Source organism: Vipera ursinii (assembly GCF_947247035.1).
Source record: "Vipera ursinii genome assembly, chromosome: 7".
In the NCBI taxonomy this organism is placed as follows: domain Eukaryota; kingdom Metazoa; phylum Chordata; class Lepidosauria; order Squamata; family Viperidae; genus Vipera; species Vipera ursinii.
Genome location: NC_139521.1, coordinates 33,358,895 through 33,386,536, shown reverse-complemented (window position 1 = coordinate 33,386,536; position 27,642 = coordinate 33,358,895). Strand labels below are relative to the sequence as shown.

The 27,642-nt window shown below is 39.3% G+C and overlaps 2 protein-coding genes across 3 annotated transcripts in view; one reads left to right on the top strand and one right to left on the bottom strand.

The window, feature by feature from the left end:
- The window catches only part of PRIMPOL (primase and DNA directed polymerase), a 23,644-nt gene extending 15,302 nt beyond the window's left edge, over window positions 1–8,342 (bottom strand). Inside the window, exons 1-2 of the mRNA XM_083367347.1 lie at window positions 8,127–8,342; window positions 4,830–4,904 (exon numbers count right to left, since the gene is read on the bottom strand). Coding sequence (XP_083223473.1) covers window positions 4,830–4,839 — 10 coding nt within the window. The 5' untranslated portion in view covers window positions 4,840–4,904; window positions 8,127–8,342. The remainder of the gene's footprint in view (window positions 1–4,829; window positions 4,905–8,126) is intronic.
- CASP3 (caspase 3) lies at window positions 8,320–27,642 on the top strand. Of its 2 annotated transcripts, none has more exons than XM_083367351.1 (10): window positions 8,320–8,413; window positions 8,747–8,811; window positions 11,284–11,550; window positions 13,591–13,673; window positions 15,022–15,146; window positions 16,606–16,734; window positions 17,737–17,912; window positions 19,880–19,997; window positions 20,962–23,884; window positions 27,185–27,642. In XM_083367351.1, the coding sequence occupies exons 3-9, from the start codon at window positions 11,458–11,460 to the stop codon at window positions 21,186–21,188; spliced, it is 951 nt and encodes a 316-aa protein (XP_083223477.1). In that variant the 5' UTR covers window positions 8,320–8,413; window positions 8,747–8,811; window positions 11,284–11,457; the 3' UTR covers window positions 21,189–23,884; window positions 27,185–27,642. The 2 variants fall into 2 exon arrangements, with proteins under 2 accessions (XP_083223477.1, XP_083223478.1); XM_083367352.1 differs by having other exon boundaries at window positions 8,328–8,413; window positions 11,355–11,550.

The following is a 27,642-nucleotide window of genomic DNA, read 5'->3' as shown; positions in this document are numbered from 1 at the left end:
CTGAGAGCAATGAGGGTGGACATCTTGTCTAAGGTTGTATCCGTAGCTGAATGTGTGCTACAGCTGGATATAAAAGTGGAGGATCTCAGTCAAAAGAACTCTATATTAGAAGCAAAAGTATTAGAAAATGAAAATATAAGGGATAAAATGGATGAAGAATTGAGCCTTGTTCAGTATAATCAGATGCAGAATGCTATTAGAATTAGGGGTTTAAAGGAGAATGGTAAAGAAGATTTAAAGCAGCTGATTTCTGAGGCTCTGGAAGGGGTACTGGGCCAGTCAGCATCTGAAATTGAGGGAAATATGGACAAAGTTTTTCGTGTAAATTCATGGATTGCAAGACAGAGAAAGTTACCCAGAGATGTGGTAGTCTATTTTACAAAGAGAGTAATTAGAGATGAAGTCATTCAAGCTGCTTATGATACTAATTTGGTAGTGGCTGAGCAAGAAGTTTTGGTTTTAAAAGAGATTCCTCCGAAGATCCTAAGGAGAAGGAAAGATTTCGCATTTCTAGTACAGGAACTTAAGAAACGTTATATTAAGTTCAGATGGGAGATTCCAGTTGGGTTGGTGACAACGCACGAAGGTAAAAGACATCGTTTGGTTACTGTGGCTCAGGCACGTGATTTTTATAGTAATGTGTTAAAAGCAACCCCCCTATCATTTTTGGAAGTTGCAAAAGGACACGGTGTGGGAAAGTTTCAAGATGTTGCAGACAGACAGACAGAGGACAATGGTGGTGGAGGGGATCAAGCTACAGTCTCATCGGTTGCTGCAGGAGGTCAGAAGATGACGCGTGCCGCCCTAAGAAGAGCGAGACGAGAGCAAGAGCAAGACCAGCGGAAAGTTATGGAATCTTCAAAGTGTGCTTACAATGAAGATGTAGGAGGAGAGCGGTCTAAAGAAGTTTTGGGGGTCATGACAGAGGTGCTCCAAAAGTTTTGGGGCGTTAAGATTGCTGATTAAATTTTTAGATTAGAATGTCAATGGAGTAAAATTATTATAGAGGAGAAAGAAAGTTTTTTTTCTTTTTTTTTAATATTTTATACAATTTAAGATTGATGTTATTTGCTTGCTAGAAAAGTATATTAGGGTTACGGACTTAAAGTATGTGTTGAACTAAGAGTGGGTATGTAAGCTCCTAATTAATAACAAGTTGTCTTAGAGATTGCTTAAAAAATTTTTTTTTATATATACTCTTTTTATTTGAACTTTTATTTGAACTTAAGGATGATTTGGAACTGTGAGACATTTGGTGTGATACACGCAAGAACTATTTTAGATTATAGTTTAGTTTGGTTGGAGATTATTAAGATTAACAGAGATAAGCGCTTTTGGTGCGTAACTGAGAATTTGTTTGGAAATTATAGAAAGGTGGGAGAATGCAAATAGCAGGTGAAAGTTTTTTTTTTCTTTTCCCTTTTTTTTTGAAATTAATATGAATAAGGACTGGGATTAAGAAAATTTATTTTGAGTAAAGATCTTTTTCTGTTTTCCTCTTTTTCTTTTCTACTTTATTTGTAATATTAATATTGTTTGTATTCATTTTATATGAGCTAGAGAGAGATAGAATTTATAGTTTATTGTTGATAATATAGGGGTGTTTATGTTTGTTTTTTGAGTTTATGCCCTGTATTTAGCTCTGGGAAGTCCGGGGGGGGGAGGAGGGAGTGGGGGAGAGGGATAGGGGCGGGGGAGGGGGGGATTAAAGTCAAAATGCATTGTAAAACTTTTTAAATAATAAAAAAGAGCATAATAGAGAAAGTGAATTAGTAGGACTGTTTTCGGTCAGGATGTAGGCCTGGACATAGAATGAGACAATATCGGCTTTTTTAGAAGCTGGATGAGGGTGACATATGTCTGGTTCTTTTAGATCTTTTGGGGGACTTCTATAAAATTTAGTGTGGCATCTTTCTGGACCATTTGAAAAGATTGGGGATTAAAAGCACTATCTTATAGCAGTTCTGCTGTTTCTTTAGTGGGTCATTCCATTTGGGCAGTGGGAGGAGAGATTGGCCTGGTAAGTTGCTCCCCTATGCAGTGTTTCATCTTCTTTTACGTGGTGATCCTGGGACATCCAAGAGATTTGTGAATGGCTTCTCCTGGCATCTGAGAGTTATTAGGGGCCAGAAGGAACAAAACAACCCTAACCCTATTCAGAACAGAGCTACTGTTTGTACATCAAGGAGTTCTGTCAACGGCTGTGTGGTGCAATATCCCAAAAAGAACAGGTACTGGCAGGTGGAGAGAGTGGCAGCAACTCTGATTGTTGTGCCCGTTGCAGGCTTACTTGGACTGGGAGGACCACCTAATGGTGTTTCTTGCTGATCACTACAATGTATTCAAGAAGTAGCTATATTTGAAGACCACTTAAAAGTTAGAACTAGTCCAAAATGCAATAGTCCAAATGCTGGCTGGCATATGTTGGCAACAGCATTACACTTCTGACCTGACAACAGCTCTCTGTTCAGCTCCTGGTGCAATTATAAAGAGCTGTATAGCTTTGTACTACATTAACAGGGGCAATAATGATTTGACCTGGCTAGCAGTTCAAAAGCACGTAAAAATGCAAGTAGAAAAATAGGGACCACTATGGTGGGAAGGTAACAGTGTTCCGTGCGCCTTTGGCGTCTATCATGCCGGCCACATGACCATGGAGACGTCCTCGGACAAGCGCTGGCTCTTTGGCTTTGAAACGGAGATGAGCACCGGCCCCTAGAGTCGGAAACGAGTAGCACGCATGTGCGGGGGAACCTTTACCTTTTTTATATATGTGTCAGGAAATGTATTGGTATTTATTTGTTGCAGTAAGGGTGATAAGGCATACAAGCACTATTATTCAGTGAGTACATCTGCATTATGAATAGTTTACCCAGGGAAATTACACTGATCTCTCTGTAAGCTATTAAAAGCTAAATTATTTTGAGTGCCTTTGAAAGTCGAGATGCTATGATTGATATGGATGGAGCTATGTTGCCATCGTCTTTAATTTTGTACTACAGTGTGTATGTTTTAGGATATTATTCTTATAACTAAACTGCAAAGTGCAGACTCTTTTGATAGTTGCAGGTACAAATCCAATAAATAAATAGTCACCATATGTAACTAATAGCATACACTGTTGGATACTTTTGCAACAATTGTGTAGCCAAGTATTGAAATCTGATTACAAATAAGGAAAAGCCAATAGCCTACAATGGGAAAGAAAAACCTCTCTATGCTGGTGTGTACAGGTAATTCCCGAGTTATGAGTGTGCACTTAACGCTTGTTTGAAGTTACGTGATGAGTGCGCCCTAGTGCTTACGAGCAAGTCCCGAAGTTACGAATATTGCAGCACCATGGCAGTCATTCCCCTACAAGATACTTCAGTGGCACTGCAACATTCACCCCATTTCCCCCCTCCACTCCTCACAACTGCTTCCCCAGGGACTCCCTTCCTGCTGCGTCGGACTCACTTACCTTGCAAAAATCCTCTCTGCCACGGTTTCTTTCCCTTTGGAGGAGAGTCGTCTTGGAAATGTTTTTTGCACCAAGAATGGAAGTTTCTGGAGTCCATGATCTCGCATGAGTGTTTAAACTTGTGCCAAATCACGGACCTCAGAAACTTTCATTCTCTAGGTGCCTGTCTCCTGCTCCTGCCCCCAACTCCTTTCTGCCTGACAGCACGCCTAAAGCCTTCAACTGAGGAAGGCCAGGCCCCTCGCACGCACGACCAGCCCGGCGGAGCTCGTCACGCTGGGGGAGGAGGTTGGATCCAGCCCTTGGAGGACTGCTTCAAGCTGCTGCCACCCGGAACAGAGCTTTCAAGGGCCTGATCCAAGCCTCGGAGGCGTTTTTCTAGCCGTTTGCACCAGTCACGGAGGTGTGGGGGGGAACTGCAGAAGTGTTCCCTGGCCTTAAATCCGGGTGTCAGCGGCCTGGAAAAGGCCTCCAGAGCCCGGTTCAGGCCATGCGGGGGTTGAGGAAGTGTTCCCCAGCCTCAAATCTGGGCAGCAGCAGAAACCGCAGCAGAGAGGAGATGGATCTATTCTAGACGAGTCCAGCATGGCAGGAAGGGTGGGGGAAGCATGCAGTATCTTAGTGGGTTGGGGAGGCCTTGTGGGCATTAGGCCCTCCATGGCCTTCCCCACCCTGATACTTCATCTTTGCTTAACCAGCCATGTGTACAATCATTCCATTAGCTTAGCATCAAGATTCTCAAAGTACATTCTCAGTATATACATGAAAACATATTAAAAATGTTATTTCACTTATTGAAGGAATTAGGATACATTAAAAATGTGGTAATGTAATTAGGATACATTAAAAATGTGGTAATGAAATTGGAGGGGGGAAAGGAGCCTTGGTGGAGCAGTGGGCTAATGCCTCCTTAAGTAACACCAGCTGCCTGCAATCAGTGCAGGTTCGCATCCCACCAGGCTCAAGGTTGACTCAGCCTTCCATCCTTCCGAGGTAGGTAAAATGAGGACCCAGATTGTTGGGGGCAATAAGCTGACTTTGTAATAATGCCGCTTGGGGGGTGTATGAAAGCCCTAATAAGCAGGCATATACATAGAATGAAGGCTACTGCTAAGCTTGTAAGCCGCCCTGAGTCTTCGGAGAAGGGCGGGATATAAATGGAATTAAAATAAATAAATAAAATAAATAAAGAGATAGCTTTTTAAAAAAAATCTTTCCAGTTAACTTTCTACTCTTTCAAGCAGATTTTCATAGAATATAAAAAAGCAGAGCAAAATAAATTAGAGAAATCAAAACTTAAATTGCAAGCCTTTTTACTTGTGAGCAAATTCATTATAAACATTATCAGGCTTTCAAATAATGAACTTACCGATATTCATGACAGTTTCCTTGCACAGTAATCAATAGCTTTCAATCTTTAGTTTTCAAAAGTAAAGAAAAATATCTGCATGAAAATACATGAAGTATTAGATTAATATGCTGTTACAGCCAGTCTGTTACTGAACTTTTACCAATAGAAACTTGTTATCCTTGATGCATTTTTCAAGTTAATGATGAAGTGAGATTAGATTATTTTAACAAAAAAGAATATATATAGAATAATTAATACAATAGTATAATACTCTAATAAAGAAAAATACTATATATGTCCAAAATGCTGTTAGCTTTTGTTTACTAAACTGTAAGTGAACTTATCTTTTTTCCCCCCTTCTGTTTAATTGTGTCTGATTCATGGAGACTGTCTGGACAAGTTCCTGTAGTTTTCTTGGTATTTATACATCAGTGATTGAAAAAGAATTTGATTTGAGTTTTAGTCTTGGATTGCCAATATGTGTTCACTTTATATTAAGAACTGGATCTCTAACAATGCAGCCTTAGTCAATATTATTTCCTGTGATAAAGGTTTAATGATGCATTTATACCTTGGATTTTAAGTACATGTAATACATTTTTTCTAGTTTTCGGCTTTTTTTCCTTTTTTTACAATTTCTTTTTTATATTGTAGTAATTAAAGTAGAAAATATTAAAAATAGTTGTGAAGTAATAAATATAATCAAGGTACATAGGTTATAACTGCAATTTTAGGATTGCGCCTAAACATCAGTAACATAAATCACAAGAAATGTAAGATTTAATCTTGACATTTTTATGATTGAAATGACAGCATAGAAAAGAGTATTTTCACAACCACAATGTACATATCTAGTCACTTATTCCAGTGGTTCTCAATCTGCGGTCCGCGGACCCCTGGGAAGGCCACAATGTCATCCCAGTGGGTTTGCAAAGGCTTGAAGAAATGTTATGATATAAATCTTGAGTTAAGTCGTGGTAGTCCGTGGCCATGCTTCACGGCCACAAAAGGTATTTAAAGGGTGTGCATCGTGAAGAAAAGGTTGAGAACCCACTTATTCTGTAATGTGTGTGTGTGTGTGTGCGTGCACACTCATTCTGAATCCAAAATTTTACAAAAATGCATTAAAGCTGAATGCATGCTGAGATGACTACAGAAACATGATCCTCAAATGGAAAGTGAAATAGGCAGAAATAGCTTAAGAATTTAGCTAGTTTAAGAAACAAGAAGGTGAGAGAAGTCAGCTCCCCAGAGAAGGAAATATTAAAAAGGCAGAAAAATCTATTTCCTAAAAACAAATTGAAGAAGCAGGAAAGCATGCCCAGTTTTCTTAATAGTCTCAGGTCTCCTTCCCCCCCCCCCAGCAGAAAACCAGTTCTATAGACATGCAAATGTGAGCATCAAGAAGGTTGGAGCCAGGAGCTTAGGTAGACAAAGGCTTAACATCTACACACTCCAGCCCCAGGGAAGTAGGGGCTGTGACATACCCACAGCCAGCAAGTTTCCTAGAAGGGCACACCTGGACTCAGGGTACGTGACACAGGAAATAGCCTCAAACAGGAACCAGAAATAACTCCAAACAATAGAGTCCAGGGGGTATAAAACCCCACTACCCACAGGTGGTCATTTTCTGGATCCATCTTGCTGTCTGGCTTTTTTCTGCAATAAACTGTAACCTTCTTCTCAAAGCAGTCTCCATGTTGTTTATCCCCGGCTTGGATGGAACCATGATGAAGACTTTTCTTCCTACAGAGGGATGCACTATGTAGGAAGAAAAGTCTTCATCATGGTTCCATCCAAGCTGGGGATAAACAACATGGCGACTGCTTTAGGAAGGTTATAGTTTATTGCAGAGGAAAGCCAGACAGAAAGATGGATCCAGAAAAAAAAGGACTGAGCACATGTAGGGAGTGGGGTTTTATACCCTCTAGTCTAGAGCCTTTTGTTTTGGAGTTATTTCCTGTCAGGCTTTTTATTTCCTGTGTCACATATTCTGACCTGAGTCTGGGTGTGCCTTTCTGGTATTCTTGATGGTGGTGGGTTAATCCTATCATGTCCCCTGCTTCTCTGGGGCTGGGGCTGATGTTGACTATAGAGATCTTTCTTCCTAATCCCAGTTTCCTGACAAGATTTTCCAGTGCTTTTTTGTAAAAAAAAAAAAAAAAGGTGCCGGAACTCACAAAGGTGCCTACCCTACAAGGTTCCATCCAAAAAAGGTGCCAGAACTCCATTCTGGGCATTCAATGACCAAACAAAAGCCAAGATTATCACATCTGCATTCCTGTAGACTTGGTTTCTGCTTGTGAGACTTGGGGGCAGGCTTGATTTCTGCTTTTAAAATCCTTTAGGGAAATATACTGCTCAAAAAAATAAAGGGAACAGAAAATAAGACATCCTACTATTGAATTCAGTACATTGTGTTGTTTAAGTGTTCCCTTTATTTTTTTGAGCAGTATATATTCTGCCCTTTTAATATTTCCTTCTGGGGGGGGGGACTTCCCACAACTATTTCATCAATGGATGTGTAAAATAAAAAGAAAATCCAGCCTTTCATTCTTCCATCAGTGAACTTGTAACAAAAAAGCCCACTGTTTCTCTGGTCCATAGGTTCAGCTACTGAAGGCTTCTCAAGAGACAAGTAATCCAGAGAAGAGCAACGAGCAAGTGGAAGGGAGGGGCCGCTGCATAGTAGCCAAGTACAAGGAGTTAGAGGCTGCCCGCTCAGATCGGCTGAGAGTAAACAGAAACTTGCATTCCGCCTGCTGCAAATGATTAATGGGCCACGCTCACGCTAGGCGTTTTGTTGTGCAAATGAGCCCATAGTTCCCAATTTCTCATCAACTTATATTTGGCGGTTTGATTAGACTGTGCACAGCAAACTGGACGCGCATCTCCTATAAGCTTTGAGAATTAAAGCAGCGCCTCTTCACAAAAGGTGTCCTCCCGTGTCTCTCCGCCTAATTCAGGGGTCTTCAAACTTGGCCCTTTTATGACTTGTGGACTTCAACTCCCAGAATTCCTCAGCCAGCTTTGCTGGCTGAGGAATTCTGGGAATTGAAGTCCACAAGTCATAAAAGGGCCAAGTTTGAAGACCCCTGGCCTAATTATATGGACATAGGGAGAGGGCGGGATCTGCAACACAGTTTTTGAACCTTCACTTCCTTGCCAGCCCTAAAGAAAAACTCTAAAGGCCCGCGCAACTTGCAAAAACAACATGCAGTTCGGCAAACAAAAGAATCGGGAGGTCGCGTGATTACATCATCTTATACTCGTCCCAGCGACGGGGATGAAAGGGAGGTCGCTCATCCCACCTACCTCGGCGGGGAGAGGGGGCGGCTTCCAAAGCAGCCCCTTCTCCAGGGAGGGCCGCAGTTGCCAGCCTAGCTTCGAAAGTCGGCAGGAAGAAAACCGCGCCCGCGCTCCCGATTGGACAAACGTCCCTGTTGCTGGGGTCGTCGTCAATACTAGGCAGCGGCAACTCTTCCTCCCTCCAGGGCGGGGTTAAAAGCGAGGCTGGGCTGGGGAACCGAGCGTAGAGACAGCGGCCGGAGGCAGCCCTGGAAGCGAGTAAAACCGTAGGAGCGAAGGAGGAGTCACTAGAGGTCAGCGATCTTGCCCCCGGTTGTGTGTGTGTGTGTGTGGGGGGGGGTGTTTCCCACGTAAGTCATTTTTTCACTCCCAGGCTGGTGCTGGTGCTGTTGAGTTCCTCGAGCAGTTCTTTCCTAGCCCGGGTGCGGTGTGGTCCTTGCGTCTCGGTTGGAAATAAAGTATTTTTTTTCTTTCTTTAAACGGTTGCTTCCAGCCAAGCTAACCCGCTAAGAGAGGCGGGACGCGTTCCTGTTGCTGCTCTCTCGGATCGCCATTCTTTCCTTTCTCTAGAAGCTGCTAATTGGCGCCATCGTGGTTAATTGTTCTTGCTTACTTCTACCCCGCAGACTTTCTCACCTGCATAAGCCTCGGAGATTAAGAAGTGGCCGAGCAGCTGCTGGCAAGTTGCATAGTAGGTATCGGCGTCCTTCCTGGAAACAAAAGTCTTACCCGTTCTCTTTGAGGCCCATCCCGAGACCACTTGTGCAACAGTTTAAAAAAGATTTTTAAAAGATTTTGGTTTGGCAGTGGATTGGGACTACCTTCCTTTCTGTCTTTGTCCTTTGCTTCATGACGTTTCAATAAGAGAAAGAGAAATGAAAGTTAAAAATCAATTTTTATTACAGTCACAGACCAGCACTGAATATTAAAATAAACACCAAACAACTACAGTTAACTAAGTGAAGAAAAGGAAGGCTCTTAATACTCAAAGCTGTATTCCTAAAAGAGAAGTTTAATTCTCAAAAGTATTAAGGCATTTGGTAGATTGGCTACCATAAATTAAACTACCCTTTAACATTGATTCTCCACCTCTATTTTGGCATCCCAAGAGCATGGCTTGCAAAACAAAATTTAACAATTTTGGGTTGACTATTAGTTTTAGTTCCTGACTTTGGGTTTGACAGGCCTTTTATATAGATCAAGATTACAATGAATGTATGGCAGTTTATGAGTTCATGAACAGTCCTCCAGGGGTAGTTCACACTGAAATTGCCTACCAAAACTACATCTGCAGTGTGAAGAACAAGCACTAAAGTGCTTCCTTAGAGACGTAGGACCAAATATTTTGCATAATTCTAGAAATATCTTTACCCAAAGAATTGTCAGATCTTTAGAACAAGTTAATTTGGAGCCAAGTCTGATAAATTGCAGCACAATCTTAGTGTAGTTTATTCAGAAATACAGCCCAGTAGAAACAAGGGGCACTTGCTACCAAGAAAATGTTAATACTGTATGCAGTATCTATATGAAAAGCCTCCTTGAGAATGCCGTTCTCTAAATATTTGGCTTCCCTCAAAATTCTTTACTGTTTTCAACTGAGGACAGCATAAAATTAACTATTTGTTAGATTTATAGTCTCCTTTTCCTTCAGGAGTTAAATTATGGGTTGTATTGTATTTTCTAATTTTGCAGAGTTCTGAAACTAAAGTATTTGATGACATAACCAAGAGAAAATTTCATATAGTGCCTTTACACAGCTGGTGCAAAGAGATCTAATAGGAGAACACATGGGGATAAAATTGGTGACTTTTAAAAACTCTTAGAATGCCAGTAGATGACATTTCCTGACCTTTGCAGCAATCTTAAGAGCAGTTTACTATGTGTATCTTTTATATGCTAGTAGTACCTGGGCAGTGTAGCTTTACTTGCTAATAATGAAAGCTACACAGAGTAGAAGTGATATAATATATCCACAGATGGAACCAGCAACTCAGTCATTAAGCAGAGCGGTTGCTAAATGAAATTGCATCTGTGCTTATGATTTTATTTTAGCTTTCCATTGTTTAAGGGACTTGCAAGAATTGGTAATAGTTACTTTTTCATCAATCTTGTAACTGCCAATGATGACTAAACAAAGTTACTATATAGGGCTAGCTGGTTTTATTATTTCACTTATTTGTATTCTGAGGCTAACCTTAAATTATTTGATTTTTGTAAGAAGTTCATCACAAACCATTTATTTGCTTATTTGATTTATATCCTGTCTTCCCTTCTAAAATTCCAGACAGACTATATGGTTTCATTTTATCCCAACAATGACAATTCTGGGTAGTGGGGTGAATTGATGCACTGTAATTGGTCTGTTATCTAGTGAATTTTCAAGGCTTGAAGGTGTGCCTCCCCTTTTGTAGCCAGTGCTTTAACTACTACACCATACTGGAAGCAGATGTAATTGGAACAAATCTGTATTTTCCATTGCTTTTTGAAATGTAGCAATCACCTAAGAGATTAGGCAGATTAATCAAGGTTGCATGCAGGTTCTGTCAATAATTATAGCCTTCAACCATAAAGATTGGAAAAGGACCACTCCCAGCCTTCATCTAAGAGATTAAGCAGATTAATGAAGGCTGCCTCCAGTTCCTGTAAATAAAGCCTCAAACCACAAAGATTGGATAAGACCACGCCTACCCTATGCCTGTTAAAGAGTTATTTCAACTCTGCTTTCAATAAGGATTTTATAATCCAAGATAAAAATAATTTCTGGTATCCCAATATATTGCATCAAGTTGAGAATGCTGTATGATTGCATTCTTTGCATTCCTACCTTTTCTTAATTTTGCTTTCAAGAATCTTTCAATTTATGAATTAATGGGATGCCAGCATAAAGTAAGTAAACATCTCAAGTAAAATGTAGGTTGCCTCTCCGTGCCCCTCAAGTCTGATGCAGTCCACAACTGGAAGAAAGTGTCCTGTCCTGGATACTTCCTTGGTTCTTTATAGTTAATAGTATTTGTGACCTGCTCATTTAGTTGGGAATCTGGATTCTATTTTTCTTGGTATATCATGTTTACTATATTTAAAATTATAAATTACAGTAATGCTGAATGAAAAACATCTTACTGAAATGTATTTTAAAAGTATTTTAAAACATTACAATTTCTAGAGGAATACTACTCTAGGCAAGCAGTAGTTTGGGGAAGAATATGGAAAATCGTGATTTCAAATATTACCTAGAACAGAGGTCTACAACCTTTTGGGCACCAGGGACCGGCTCTGTGGAGAGATTTTTTCGCTGACCAGAGGGTGCGTGGTTTTGTGTGCTGCCTGCATCCCACAGATGGGGTTTTGCTTTTTTGTGCGGACCGGTTGCTGGCATGCAGTGGCCCTGTACCAGTTCACGGAGCAGGAGTTGGGGACCTCTGACCTAGAAGTTAAGTTTTATTTACTCTTCAGTGCCTCTAAGGAAGCCAACACTACCTATTATTGTATAAAAAGGGCTATCTTTAACTATATTGACCTAGATCAGGAGTGTTAAACATGCAACGTCATGTGACGTGCCGCAACATATCGTGACTTTTTTCCATTGCTGGCAGTGGGATGGGCACGGTTTTGGCATGACGCATCCGGCCTAGGGGCCGGCACTTTGACACCCCTGACCTAGATTATCAGATATGTCAGTTGTATTATTGCTAACTTTTCATAGAACCATCTTAACTTTCTTAATTGTGTTTCTGTCAAAGAAACTCAGGGGAGCAAGTGGTAGTACCAAAAAGCAGACAAGCGTAAACTTAACGCTTGTCTTAGACAGAATTCTTTTCCCCTTTGAGAAATGAAATCATCTTCCCCAGAGGAATGTATATTCTGCTTGATAGATGATGACATCAGTGCATTAGCTAACCAGGATGAGGTAATGCTTTGATACATGAGTGAGGTTAGTTGGTAATAGCATGGTGCTCTCAAGAGATATGTTGCTTCTGTATGTTAGTATCACTGTAGTGGAACAGAAGTAAATAATTGCTGACAGAGCATGTATCAGATTCTACACAATTAGAACAGATGTCTACTTATGAGAAAGTCTTTTAGTAATTCTTTTTCCTAGGAAAATATATGGCCAATTTGCTTTTAGAAAATACTGTTTTTCAAGTGAAATTTAGTTATTTTTAAGCAATATTCATTTAACTCATGCAGGTAATGTTCTTTGTATTCTTTGAGTTTTCTTATAAGTATTTTGGTTTCTGTGTATTGACTGAATTTCCCCTAATTAAATCTATACATTTTTGTGTGTTCTGGACTTTACAAAAATTGAACCCTCAATTTCTGTAGCTAGATAAACATTTCTTCAGAATAACCAGCTAAGTCTTAGTAGTAACTACAGTAGATTGTATTTTCTTTGAGAATTATTGAAGGGAATCATTTAATTATTGACATGGATATGATAGCTAGCTAGTAGCCAATAAGTTTTTTTATGATTCAGAGACAATAGGCTCAAATAAGGATGAAATGACCCCAAGATATGTGGAGTAAATATTAAGAGTCACAGGAAAAAAAGATACATCAGTTCACATCCTCATAGCTTTCCATCCATGTGCTCCATCACTGTTCTACCTTGAACAGACCCACAGGGGAAGGAGAACCTCTTTTAAATGTCACACCCTTATGCTTGCTATCAGGAATCCAACGTCGGGACCTCAGAAAGTGTTCGCATAGATTCCTGCTGTAGGTTATCTGGCACATAAAGTTAGGGCAGTCCAATTGAAGAGAAGGGAAATAGCATCCTGAGACCCCTTCAGGTATTGATCTATCATAGGTCAGTAGACAAATTGCCTCACTGAAATAGTTCCACATTCACTGAAAAAACACTGTATATATTTTGATCCCATAGATGCAGTAACTATTGACCTTGTTTCTCAAAACAGATTAACAAGGCAAGGATGCAATCCACAAAGCTTGCTAAGCAGTGGTGGGATTCAAATATGTGAACAACTGGTTCTCTGTGTGGATGCTGTTTTCGGAGATCCATTCGGGGTCTGGGCAACAAAAAATTGGCTACCGGTTCTGCTGAAGTGGTGTGAACCAGCTGAATCCCACCACTGTTGCTAAGTAACTAAGTGCATATGTGCAAGAATTTACAATACAAAGTCACATTTTGCTAAATCACATACTGTTCGCAATGGTTTGCTGGGTATGGTTTATTTATTATTCATGTATTTATACTACCCATCTCACACAAGTGACTTTAATCTGGTTTACCAGATTAAAAACAGAACCTCCCCAAAGACTTCTCCACCTGGATGCCAGAGGAGAAACTATTAGCCATTCATAGGCATAGAGGAAGAAACAGGTCTTCAGTTCCTTACAAAAGTCAAACCTAGTTGGGTATCTATCTTACATTTTAAGGTGCAAGGAAGCAAAAGGTGCTCACTATTTAATTATACAATTAAAATTATATTTTTCCTTTATTTACAAACAGAACCAAATTATGGCAGAAGAAAACCATGTCCTGAAATCACCACATAGTGTAACAGACGCAAAGACTTTATCTGGTTCTGAAGGGTAAGCAGGGTTTATTGGGGGGAGTGGGGTGTCTCTTGGGTCGTGTGTGTGTACAATTATTTATCTAGTTAAAGAATTGGTTTATGGGAAATCTCACTGACCTATTTAAGCCAAAATTAATAGTCACATTGCATCCAGTTCCTACAATGAGCCTGGCATCAACTAAGAGTGTGTCAATCAGTAGTGGATGTTTCATTTGGCACTTCCTACCACTCAGTGGGTTAGGACGCTGAGCTTGTCGATCAGAAGGTCGGCAGTTTGGCGGGTCGAATCCCGAGTGCTGCGTAACAGAGTGAGCGCCTGTTACTCGTCCCAGCTTCTGCCAACCTAGCAGTTCGAAAGCATGTAAAAATGCAAGTAGAAAAATAGGGACCACTCCGGTGGGAAGGTAACAGCGTTCCGTGCGCCTTTGGTGTCTAGTCATGCTGGCCACATGACCACGGAGATGTCCTCGGACAAGCGCTGGCTCTTCGGCTTTGAAACGGAGATGAGCACCGGCCCCTAGAGTCAGAAACGACTAGCACGCATGTGCGGGGGAACCTTTACCTTTTACCTTTTACCTTTACCACTCATTACTGTATAGCAAAAGCAAAGAAAAATAAAGCTATGAGGAATGTAGCAGCACTCTTACTTTAGATTCTGTATGAAAATCTGGGTACCTTGGGAAGTGCCAGTTTTCTTAAATAAATAAGAGAATATATTAAACAGTAGGCAGCCAGATAATTACAAATTAATCCTAACTTAGTTCGGTGTCTTAAGTTTTATAACTAAAAGTTCACTATGTTTCCTTGAGCTTGGGTACACACTCATCACAAGAAGTTTTTGGGACTTTGTGTAAATGCAACATCTCTTTTTTATTCATTAAAGCACACTGTCTTTCACTTAGATTTTCACATGAGCATTAAAAAAGATTCTGTTCCTTTAACAAGTCAGTTCTTAAAGCAAACAAATATTTTTTCAACTTGCATGAAAGCTAGAAAAAGACTGTTTAATGAATAACAGAGAGGTGTGTGTTTGTACTGGGTCCAAATCACATCTTCTAAATCATTGGGATGCACACAGCCCTATTGTGTACATCTCATTTCTTTTCAATAATATCATCTCGTACATTATTCTGAAATCAACTCAATTTTTTGCATTAAATAGCTTTGAGATGTGTAATTATTTCACTCATTCTTCAAGATCTGATTCCTTATCATTTTTATAACTAGTATTTTTTTGCCAGCAACCCTTTATCTTAACATTGGTAAATTTCTCAGTGCATACAAAATGCATAGAATCAAACACTGATCTTCAATTTGTAACTTGAATGACAACATTAGCTTTACATTGTTTTATTTCTTCATAGGAAAAGCATTCCTTTTAGCAAATCTGTTGATTCTGTGATACAAGCAGATGAAAGTTATAGAATGGACTGTCCAGAAATGGGGATATGCATTCTAGTCAACAATAAACATTTCCTTCCAGATACTGGTAAATATGTTTTTATTTATTAAAATTAAAATATAAGCAGGTAATTTACTTGGAACAGTCAGATGCTTTTCTTTGAATTTGAATTCTTTGAATTTCCTAGAACCTGCATTCTCTCTATGGCAGGGGTGTCAAACTCACAATGTCACATGACGTGTCACAATGTAGCATGAGTTTTTTTCCATTGCCGGCAATGGGGCGGGCGTGGTTTCGGCATGACACATCCGGCCCATGAGCCGGCAGTTTGACACCCCTGCTTTATGGTGTCAATCTTTGGAGTTATATTTCCTAAGGTCATCAACCTATGTTGTATGGTTAAGCATGCACTTCTGATCACAGCTTTAAAGACATCCAATATCCCCTCCCAGTGATCCAAAAAAGGAATATTCATGGTCAGTAGAACGTCTCGAGCAAATTTCTAATATCCCAGTTCATCTCTAGGAACATTTAAGTCAGGGGTGTCAAACTGCCGGCCCACGGGCCGGAGCATCACAGAGAAACCATGCCCATCCCATTTTCGGCAATGGGAAAGAGTTCCGATACGTCGCGCGATGTCACGTGACATCGCGAGTTTGACATGCCTGATTTAAGTTATGGATACAGAAACGTCAAATGGTAAAGAAGAGGCTAAAGGGTAGGAAAGCAGAAGAGAAGATCAAGCCAGCTTCATTTCTCCTAGTAACAAAGGTTGGAGATTTAGAATCAGTAAATTACAGTCATGTACGGGCATGTACATCATTAAGGAAGAACCTGACTTCCTCTTGTTGTCTTTTAAAAGAGAAATAATTCCCTGAATACAAAGGGATAGAAATAACACTGCAGTGGAGTGAAATCTAATTCCCTTGACAACTTGCGTGGCATTTAAATAAAGTTTCTCATAATCTATTCTGCAGCCATTCTTCAGAATACATGCAAGTTCAAAGTCTGTAGGGTGTCACAGCTACACCCTGTGTCTGTTTGTTACATCTGCCCCACTTCCACGAATTCAGACACTCTAGCCATTTCTAAAAGAAGACTATGGAAGGGCATTACAGATACAGCATTCCTAGATTGTGGAAATAAAGGCACGTTAAGTGAACCCTCCTCTCCTTCCAGTGTCCCAGAGGACTCAGCTGCCTGTTAGATCATTGAACACTCACCATGAAATTCTAAAAAGACTGTTCTGAAGAGGTTTGTTTGTTTGTTTGTTTGCCCACTCACCTAAAATCCACAATTCTCTGGCTTAAAGAGTAAATATAACTGGAAATTCTGCCTTGCCAGGATACCCAACTGTAAATACCTTCATGGCCTTGTATGATGGGACATCTGTTTGATGTCACATGTATAACTGTTATTTCACATTTTATATATTCTCTAGCTGGGCAGATGCTGCCTGTTAATATACACTGTCTTGCTGCATTATAGTGTTTTCAAAATGCAAGATGTCTTATGATTTCCCCCCCCCCTCTTTTTTAACATGAAGGAATGACACTTCGATCTGGTACAGATGCAGACGCAGCACTTGTTTTAGACACTTTCAGAACATTGGGATATAATGTGAAAACTTACAATGATCTTTCATGTAAACAAATTATTGATGTGTTGCAAAACAGTGAGTAGTCACTTTATGATGTATCATCAGTTGTACTGAAATATATTACAGAATGAGCTAATATTTTAAGTTTGGAGCTATCTGTTCTTATTGACAAAAGTCTATGCCTCGAATTAAAGGAATTGTATGGCATATCAGTAAGAAAGTAGATTTTTGAAGAGTCTTGGTATTATTAAATTCAATCATCTACATTTCAGAATAAAATTTGCTGTATCCAAAGGTGTTTTGTTTCATTCAATTCTCATCATTTTTGTTACTTTCTGGTTTTAATAAAATAATGTTTAATGTAGAACATTTTATTGCTATAGACTAGAGTCAAATTATGTACAGGTAGTCCTTGATTTACGACCACAGTTAGAACCAGAACTTTCATCACTAAGCAAGGCAGTTGTTGAATGAGTCATGACTTATTTATTTATTTATTTTGGTTTTCTTGCAGTCATTAAGCAAATCACCATGGTTATTAAGTGAATCACAGGGTTGTTAAGCAAATCTGGCTCCCTGCAATGACTTTGCTTCTTGGAGTAGGAAAGTTGCAAATGGCAATCATGGTCCTGGGACACAGCAATTTATCATAAATACATATCAGTTACCAAGTACCCAAATTTTGATCATGTAATCATAGGGACACTGCTGTGGTCTTAAGTGTAAGGACCAGTTGTACATAACTTTTTTCAGCATCATTGTAACTATGAACAGTCGCTAAAAATGGTCATAAACTGAGAACTACCGGTACTACATCTTGAAAGTTATGTGAATACTTAAAATAAGAAAGTACTTGACTATGACTATCCTGATGAAGATAGCAAAATTATAGATTGTTTTTGGAAGTGCAAAAAGCAAACTATTGCACTAAAAATGTTTCTCTGCTTCTACAGACTAATTATATCTTAACATTCAAAAGTTTTATTTTTTTAACAAATATAATTTTCTTGGTTAATTTGAAGAAAATTGTTATTTAGGAATTTCTGATCGCAATATAAACATTATCTTCTCTTTAAGTTGCCAAGGACGATCATAGAAAGAGAAATAGTTTTGTTTGTGTCTTGCTAAGCCATGGGGAGGATGGATTGATTTATGGCACGGATGGCCCTCTAGAACTGAAAACATTAACCAACCTCTTCAGAGGAGACAGGTGTAAGACCCTGCGAGGGAAGCCAAAGCTCTTTTTTATCCAGGTAATAAGAAACACAAAGTAGAAAGATAGAAATCCTTCAGTGAAAGACTTCCTCAAAGGGCCAGATTGTTGCCCGTCCCCCCAACATACACATTAAATTGGGAATAGTAATGAAGTAGAATCCTTTTAGCATCTGTAGGGAAGCACTGAACCCTCTTTAGATGTTGCAATTATCCTTGTGCAGTATAGTAATACAAATTATTCTTACGTATCAATAAAGGAAAATATTTGTGGCTCAGGATTTAAACCAGGGGGCCTTGGTGCTCTCTGCGCTTGTTTGTTTCCTTGCAGACATTTCATTGCCCAAACTAGCTAACATCATCAGTGCTAGTCATTAGCACTGAAGATGTTACTTTGTTTAGGTAATGAAATGTCTGCAAGGAAACAACCAAACTCAGAGAGCACTAAGGACCCCTTATTCATGTGTGTTTACACAAGAATTGACAGGTCTATCAGTCCCTCCCAAAAGAGTTACGTCCTTTCTTTAAGAAATTAAGCCAGATGTATTATTTTTTTAGTGGACTTATTTTCAGAGTAAAGCAATCTAATTCATAATCCTTAAAATAACTAGAAGTTTTCATATATTCTCCTTTAGAAATTAAAATAATCAAACTTCGCTTGACCCAAATCGAAATTATGCACATGATTTCATCTATCCATTGCAGTAGGGCACTCTAAAGATGGTGTGAAATTTTAATATGATTTGGAGAGTAATGATAAAACTTCCAAACTTAATATAGAACTTAGGTTTTGCATATTACAGTTTATGTGCCTTTTGTATATAAAAGTGCACTTATTCTCTGTTTTAGGGATACTGTTATATTCAAAGATGATGTGGATATGGCTCATTGTATTTGTCAACAACATCTTAAGCCATGTCAGTCAGTTAATCTTTATTATGGTCATAGACCAGCAAATAAAAGCATTAAAACATAACTAAAAAATAAAAGACATACATAATAATATATTGTGATTGGTGGTAGATTTTATTCATTTATTTATTTATTTAATTGGATTTGTATACTGCCCTTTCCCGAAGGACTCAGGGCGGTTTACAGGGAATTAAAACAAATACAAAAATTAAAAACAATTAAAAAGATTATAACAGTCCCTGAAAGAGTAAAAACCCCAATTAAAATTAAAATTAAAATTCTCAGCCTGGGCCAGAGAGCTCGAAGAGCCAGGTCTTCAGGTCCCAGCGGAATGAATAGAGGTCAGGGGCAGTCCTCAGCTCCACAGGCAGCTGGTTCCAGAGGGCAGGCGCACCCACTGAGAAGGCCCTCCCCCTGGGCCTTACCCGCCGGCAATCTTTTACCGGCGGCACCCTGAGAAGACCCTCCCTGTGAGAGCGCACTGGACGAAGGGAACTTGATGCTGGCAGCAGGTGTTCCCTCAGATATCCCGGACCCAAGCCATTTAGAGCTTTATAGGTCATTACCAGCACCTTGAATCTCACAGTAGATCAACAGTAGGCGGTTAAAATTTGCCTGATTTTACATATAGCATACCAGAATTTAGCCACATTCAGAGAAATTACTTCATATTGATCTGGCATGTAAAAAAGATTAGTATTTCCTGGATATTTTATTAGATAAAGTGTTATAAATTGAGTCTTTGAGTCCTTATATAAGATGCAGTATAGCGGGACGTGTGCTATAGTTTCAATGGTCCCTTGCCCACAGGGGCACAGTCTCCACTCATATGGTTTTAAGCCATGCCTTTTCCTGGCCTTGCATGGTACTTGTCTGGACCCAGAGAGCTGTTTTGTGAGACCAGGAAAAGACTTGACTTCTTTAAGATGTTGCTGTGAGATACAGCAAATGCATCCATGCTGGATCCAAAATAATTTTTCTGCTTTGAATCAGAATACTGCTCACCTCTACTCTGTATGTACTCATTTATATCCCATCAGTGTTAGTGAAGAATGTTAGTAATATTTATGATATTTTCCTGTTTTGTATTGGGTAGGCTTGTAGAGGAACAGATCTTGATTCTGGAGTTGAAACAGACAGCAGCTCAGATGAAAGAATGTGTCAGAAAATACCTGTTGAGGCAGACTTCCTATATGCTTATTCTACTGCACCGGGTAAGATAAATTAATGGAAAATGCAACTTTTGCGTAAATCTCATTAGATTTATAACCTTATCTTGAATAGATCTATTAACCTCAGTCCTCTTCAATACCCTAACTTGTATAATTCAAGTGTTTTCTCATTTTCACAAATGCAATATTCTCCAGCTTTGCCAGAGCTTAATTATATAATATAATATGGCTTCCTATTCTGACACTTCCTCTGGTGATCTTCCCTGCTGATCTACAATCCACATAGTCTACTCAGGATACATGTTGTCTTTGTCAGATTTCATCTCAATAGACAGGAAAGGAACATATTTTTATTCCTTTGTAAGAAGAAATTAGCATTATTGATATGGATAATATGTACATCACCTCTGACCAATACATAAAGAGGATTCTCACCATAAAGACCAATTCTCTTGCCTTATACTGGTTGGTAGAACCAACACTATATCTATTGTGTCTATAAGAGGAGTTAAAGGACACATTTTAGTGTTCAGGCTATTTTGTTGGAAAGCATTTTTCCTCATTCTGTCCAGTCTTTTGTCTTTCAAGATATTTTTTGGAAGGCTTCTCAGATCAATTTCTGTTTCAAGCTTCATGTCGGGATACAACAGAGAAAGACATTCTGTGAATGATTTTGTGATCATTGATTTTTCTGATCAATGGAATGATTTACCTCTATTGAAGACTTTGGAAATAAATAGAGGTTATTTCTTTCATCCTTCCATTTTCCTTAAGAAAACATACTTGGAAGGGTTGGTGGGAGGAAGGGAAGAATGAGGTATGCCAAATAAATAATTTTGGGTAGAATGTGATCAAATGCTTTAAATATCAGAATATTGCTTTAGATGCTCTCATTGGATTCTATGCTGCTGGTTTGATAATTGCATAATATTGTGGAGAACAAATTCTATGGCTGGCTTTTATAATTATTGCTTGAACAATATAATTTATTTTTACTTTCTCTTAGGCTACTACTCATGGAGGAATTCCTTAGAAGGTTCCTGGTTTATACAGTCATTGTGTGTGATGTTGAAACAATATGCTAAGAAACTTGAACTTTTGCATATCCTAACACGTGTAAATCGCAAAGTTGCAGAATTCAGTTCCTATTCAAACAGACCTGACTTTCATGGAAAGAAGCAGATCCCATGTATTGTGTCTATGCTAACAAAAGATTTTTATTTTCCATTCTGAAGAGTTCTTTATCTTCTGATACAGAAGCTAAAAGAAGGGAGATGGCAGAATTTGTTTTATTCCAAGCTATGTTTATTTCCTGGTGCCCAGGTGGCATTAAGATTTATAAAGATAACTATTTCAGTCAATAGAACAATAGTACAGAATTGTGCAGATTTAGTGATAGAGAAATTGTGATTTAGAAAATGAAAAAAAAATCCATTTGACTTGGAGTAATTTTCAATAAAAATATGAAAGATTCAGTAACTTTCTGTTGACAAAATAATTTGCAAGTAAAAAGTAATAAAGTGTACCATTTTCAGAATAAATGGTTAACTTTGGTAACAATGTTACAGCCTAATGTGAATAAACGTTCATCCAAATACTTTATATCCTTGTTAGTTGAAACTTCTTGCCAATCAGATTATTTAAGACTAGATTGTAATATCATTATGCAACAGAAGTTTTCCAAAATGGTGTAAAGACTAAACTATAAGTGGGACTAAGCTATTGAAAGTAGAATCAAATTCCTTATAGCTGTCTCTTTGTGCATTTGTGCTTTGTGCTCAGTGATGGACTTTTAGACTTTATTCAGAGCATTTTGCTCTTTTAAAATACCAGCAATACCTTTAAATGGACTTAAGCTTAAAAGATGACAAAAGGTGCTTATAACTTGAGTCAGAATGGGATCCTGGATTTCAGTTTGTAATGTAGTAGTGTGTGGTTTTTAACTTGTAGCATATACACTTTGTATATTCTAAAAGGCATGCAAAAGTGTGAGTTCTCATTTCTAATTTTGAATGTGTAGTTTGTAGAAATATGAATCATTTAAAAATAGAATAAAAGAGAGAGGCTTCTAAAACTTAAGTATACATTTCCTGTGAAATTCAGACTTTGGGCATCTTCAATGCATGTCTCTCTTCTTTTTATAAACTTGGGAATAAAGGTAAGGCTAGCTCACTTTTTAACAGTGTTTGCTGTTAAATTTTTCATACTGCTTAACAGAAATCTGTCTTCCTGGAACTTAATTTTGTCCTGGTTAAAGATTTGCTAAAGACTTTCCATTTTAAAGATCCAGGACCTCTGTTGCCTCCATTCCAGTGTTTAGTTTAGTTTAGTTTTATTGAATTTTTATACCGCCCTTCTCCCGAAGGACTCAGGGCGGTGAACAGGGCATATAATAAAAATACAAAAGTACAAAAGTTAAAAAAGAATTAAATTAATGCCCAAAATAAAACAATAAGAATATACAATAATTAAAACCCTAAATTGACTCCCCATCAGGCCAGGCCAGCTTGTTCAAATAAGTGGGTCTTTAACCCGCGCCGGAAGGAGCGGAGATCCGGTGCCATCCGGAGCTCAACCGGCAGTTGATTCCACAGAGCCAGGGCGCCCACAGAGAAGGCCCTCCCCCTGGGGGCCACCAGCCGGCATTCTCTGACTGGAGGCACCCTGAGGAGGCCCTCTCTGTGGGAACACACAGGGCGGAGGGGAGTTGACGCCGGCAGCAGGTGGTCCCCGAGGTATTCCGGACCCATGCCATGTAAGGACTTAAAAACCATCACTAAGACCTTGAACCTCACCCGGAAGACAACTGGTAACCAATGCAGCTCGCGGAGCAAAGGTGTAACATGGGAGTACCGGGAAACAGTGATCTTCATATATTCACTAGGATTTTTCAGAGTGATAGGCTAGAATTCTGAGAGCATACTAGGAACTCAGAAAAACAACAGATATTTAAAAAATATTTAGAACACATTTGAATCCTGAAGACATTAACTCATTTAATGTTAATATTTTAAGCTAATTCCTTAGCAGTCTTCAACTACAGTAAAATACTCTTCCTCAATAGTCACACAGTTTTAAGATACTAGTCTTTTGACAGAGGCAAGCATAGGACTCAGCACCTGCTTTCTTTTTTACTTGTTATAACATTCTGACATTTTTTATTAATTCAAAAGATTTTTCACATGCTTTGATTACTGTTGCCTATCTTTGCTGTCCTCAACTTGTTTTAAATTTTAACTTTCTAGACAGTGTTGCTTGCTTCACAAATCTTGCTAAGGCAAAAAGGGGTTATTTCTAGTTTTGTGAGAAGAATCAGTGAATAAACCATGGCTTATTTTAGGATTCTTTTAAATTGTGGTTGTTGGCTTATTGATTACACCCATGGCTCTGGGTGATCAGCAGAGAAAGTGTCAGGTGTCAGAAAGAGACTCATTTCTTTGTGATTTCCTGCATATTCTTGGATTCTTACCTGTCCTGTCTTCCAATTAGTATCTCCTAACCAATAATAAAAGATTCAAAGTAATACAGATGGTCCTTGATTTATGACCATAATTGAGCCTGGAATTATTGTCCTGGAATACATTTCCCACCTTTTTCACGTAAGCCAATGCCATAGTTACCAAATGCTGCAGTCATTAAGTGAACCTGCAGTTGTTGAGTGAAACATTCATTTGTTTTTTGCCAGTTTGGTCTTGTGGTTAAGGCACAAGGCTAGAAACCAGGAGATGGTGCATTCTAGTCCTTCCTTAGACATGAAAGCCAGCTGGGTGACCTTGGGCTAATCACTAAGCCCAACCCACCTTGCAAGTTTGTTGTGAGAAAAGTAGGAAGGAATATTAGGTATACTTGCTGCCTTGAATTATTTATAAAAATAATAAAAGTGGGATAAAAATAAATAACATAAAAACATACTTATAAATGTTGTTGTTGTTAGTTGCGAAGTCGTGTCCGACCCATTGCGACCCTATGGACAATGTTCCTCCAGGCTTTCCTGTCCTCTGCCATCTTCTGGGCTCCATTTAAGCTCACGCCTACTGCTTCAGTGACTCCATCCAGCCACCTCATTCTCTGTCGTCCCCTTCTTCTATTGCCCTCAATCTTTCCCAGCATTAGGCTCTTCTCCAGTGAGTCCTTCCTCCTCATTAGGTGGCCAAAGTATTTGAGTTTTAGCTTCAGGATCTGGCCTTCTAAGGAGCAGTCAGGGTTGATCTCCTCTAGGACTGACCGGTTTGATCGCCTTGCAGTCCAAGGGACTCGCAGGAGTCTTCTCCAGCACCAGAGTTCAAAGGCCTCAATTCTTTTGCGCTCAGCCTTTCTTATGGTCCAACTTTCACTGCCATACATTGCAACTGGGAAGACCATAGCCTTGACTCTACGCACTTTTGTTGACAGGGTGATGTCTCTGCTTTTTAGTGTGCTGTCTAGATTTGCCATGGCTTTCCTCCCCAGGAGCAAGCGTCTTTTAATTTCTTGGCTGCAGTCCCCATCTGCAGTGATCTTGGAGCCCAGGAAAATAAAATCTGTCACTACCTCCATTTCTTCCCCATCTATTTGCCAGGAATTGAGAGGGCCGGATGCCATGATCTTGGTTTTCTTAATGTTTAGTTTCAACCCAACTTTTGCACTCTCCTTCTTCACTCGCAACAAGAGACTCTTCAGTTCCTCTTCACTTTCTGCCATTAGAGTGGTATCATCTGCGTATCTTAGGTTGTTGATATTTCTTCCAGCAATCTTAATTCCAACTTTTGATTCATCTAGCCCAGCCTTTCTCATGATGTGCTCTGCATATAAGTTAAATAGGCAAGGCGACAGTATACAGCCTTGCCGGACTCCTTTCCCAATTTGGAACCAATCAGTGGTTCCGTGTCCAGTTCTCACTGTTGCTTCTTGGCCCGCATATAGGTTTCTCAAGAGACAAATAAGATGTTCTGGTACTCCCATCTCTTTAAGAACTTGCCACAGTTTGTTATGATCCACACAATCAAAGGCTTTAGCATAGTCAATGAAGCAGAAGTAGATGTTTTTCTGGAACTCTCTAGCTTTCTCCATGATCCAGCATATGTTGGCTATTTGATCTCTAGTTCCTCTGCCTCTTCGAAATCCTGCCTGTACTTCTGGTAGTTCTCGATCCACATACTGCTGGAGTCTAGCTTGTAGGATTTTAAGCATAACTTTACTAGCATGAGAAATGAGTGCAATGGTGCGATAGTTTGAACATTCTTTGGCACTGCCTTTCTTTGGAATTGGAATGTAAACTGATCTTTTCCAATCCTGTGGCCACTGTTGAGTTTTCCAAATTTGCTGGCAAATTGAGTGTAGCACTTTTACTGCATCGTCTTTTAAGATTTTGAATAGCTCAGCTGGAATACTGTCACCTCCACTAGCTTTGTTGTTGCTCAGCTTTTCTAAGGCCCACTTCACTTCACATTCTAGGATGTCTGGCTCAAGGTCAGTGACCACCTCATTGTGATTATCAGGGACGTTAAGCTCATTCTTGTATAGTTCTTCTGTGTAATTTTGCCATCTCTTCTTAATCTCTTCTGCCTCTGTTAGGTCCCTGCCATTTTGGTCCTTTATCATGCCCATTTTTGCATTGAACGTTCCCTTCATCTCTCCAATTTTCTTGAAAGATCTCTGGTCCTCCCTATTCTATTGTTTTCTTCTATTTCTTTGCACTGTTCATTTAAGAAGGCATTCTTATCTCTTCTAGCTATTCTCTGGAATTCTGCATTCAATTGGGCGTATCTTTCTTTTTCTCCCTTGCCTTTTGCTTCCCTCCTTTCCTCAGCTATTTGCAAAGCTTCCTCAGACAGCCATTTTGCTTTCTTGCATTTCTTTTTCTTTGGAATGGTTTTGGTTGCTACCTCTTGTACAATGTTGCGAACCTCTGTCCATAGTTCTTCAGGCACCCTGTCTATCAGATCTAATTCCTTAAATCTATTTGTCACCTCTACTGTATATTCAACGGGGATATGATTTAATTCATACCTGACTGGCCTGGTGCTTTTCCCTACTTTCTTCAGTTTAAGCCTAAACTTTGCAACAAGAAGCTCATGGTCTGAGCCACAGTCAGCTCCTGGTCTTGTTTTTACTGACTGTATAGAGCTTCTCCATCTTTGGCTGCAGAGCATATAGTCAATCTGATTTCTGTGTTGACCGTCTGGTGATGTCCATGTGTAGAGCCGTCTCTTGGGTTGTTGGAAAAGAGTGTTTGCTATGACCATCGTATTCTCTTGACAAATTTCTATCAGCCTGTGCCCTGCTTCATTTTGTACTCCAAGGCCAAACTTGCCTGTTATTCCGGTTATCTTTTGGCTTCCTACTTTAGCATTCCAATCCCCCATGATGATAAGGACATCATTTTTTGGTGTTAGTTCTATAAGGTGCTGTAGGGCTTCATAGAACCGGTCAATTTCATCCTCTTCAGCACCGGTGGTTGGGGCATAGACTTGGACTACTGTGATATTGAATGGTTTGCCTTGGATTCGAACTGAGATCATTCTGTCATTTTGAGGATTGTATCCCAGTATTGCTTTTCCTACTCTTTTATTGACTATGAAGGCTACTCCATTTGTTCTGAGGGATTCTTGCCCGCAGTAGTATACCTGATGGTCATCTGAATTAAATTCACCCATTCCTGTCCATTTTAGTTCACTGATACCTAAGATGTCAATGTTCAGTCTTGTCATCTCTTGTTTGACCACGTCCAGCTTTCCTTGATTCATGGATCTTACATTCCAGGTTCCTATGGAGAAAAAATCTTTACAGCATCGGACTTTCCTTTCACCACCAGACATATCCACAGCTGAGCGTCCTTTCGGCTTTGGCCCAGTCGCTTCATTCTTTCTGGCGCTACTAGTACTAGCCCTCTGCTCTTCCCCAGTAGCATATTGGACGCCTTCCGACCTGAGGGGCTCATCTTCCAGCATCATATCGTTTTGCCTTTTGGTACTGTCCATAGGGTTTTCATGGCAAAGATACTGGAGTGGGTTGCCATTTCCTTCTCCAGTGGATCACGTTTTGTCAGAACTCTCTGCTATGACCTGTCCGTCTTGGGTGGCCCTGCACGGCATAGCTCATAGCTTCATTGAATTATGCAAGCCCCTTCGCCACGACAAGGCAGTAATCCATGAAGGGGATACTTATAAATACATGCAAAACAAAGTTTCTACCTCTCCTGGTAATGTATATTGAAACAAAAGGATGCACAGGATGCACATTTTTATCAGGACAATTGAGTTTGCTTTGCTGGTCTTTGTTTTGGTTACCAATACCACAGTAAAAAAATTGATTCTTATCAATTACAAAAAATGCAAATGGGTGGGACAGGTAAGAGCACTATAGCAACTGCTATGTTCTTGACAGAAAGGAAGATCTTAAGTAACAGGGATCCTAGAATTTAAGAAATATCCACTCTTACAAGGCTTGCTGAACAGTAGGTTGGTACTTCAGTAGTAAGCCCATGGTGTATTTGCTTGATAAGTTGCATATTCTCAGTTTATTGCTAAATAAATTAGTTGTAGAATAAGCATGCAGTTATTAAACTTTAAAAAGATTTCTTCGTCTCATACAAAAGTAATATCAAAGATATCCCCATTTCAAGAAATATTTAATTTATTAAATAATTACATTTGTGACTGTTTGAATTTTCATATGACAATTTAATAAATTGTATTCATTGTTTTAA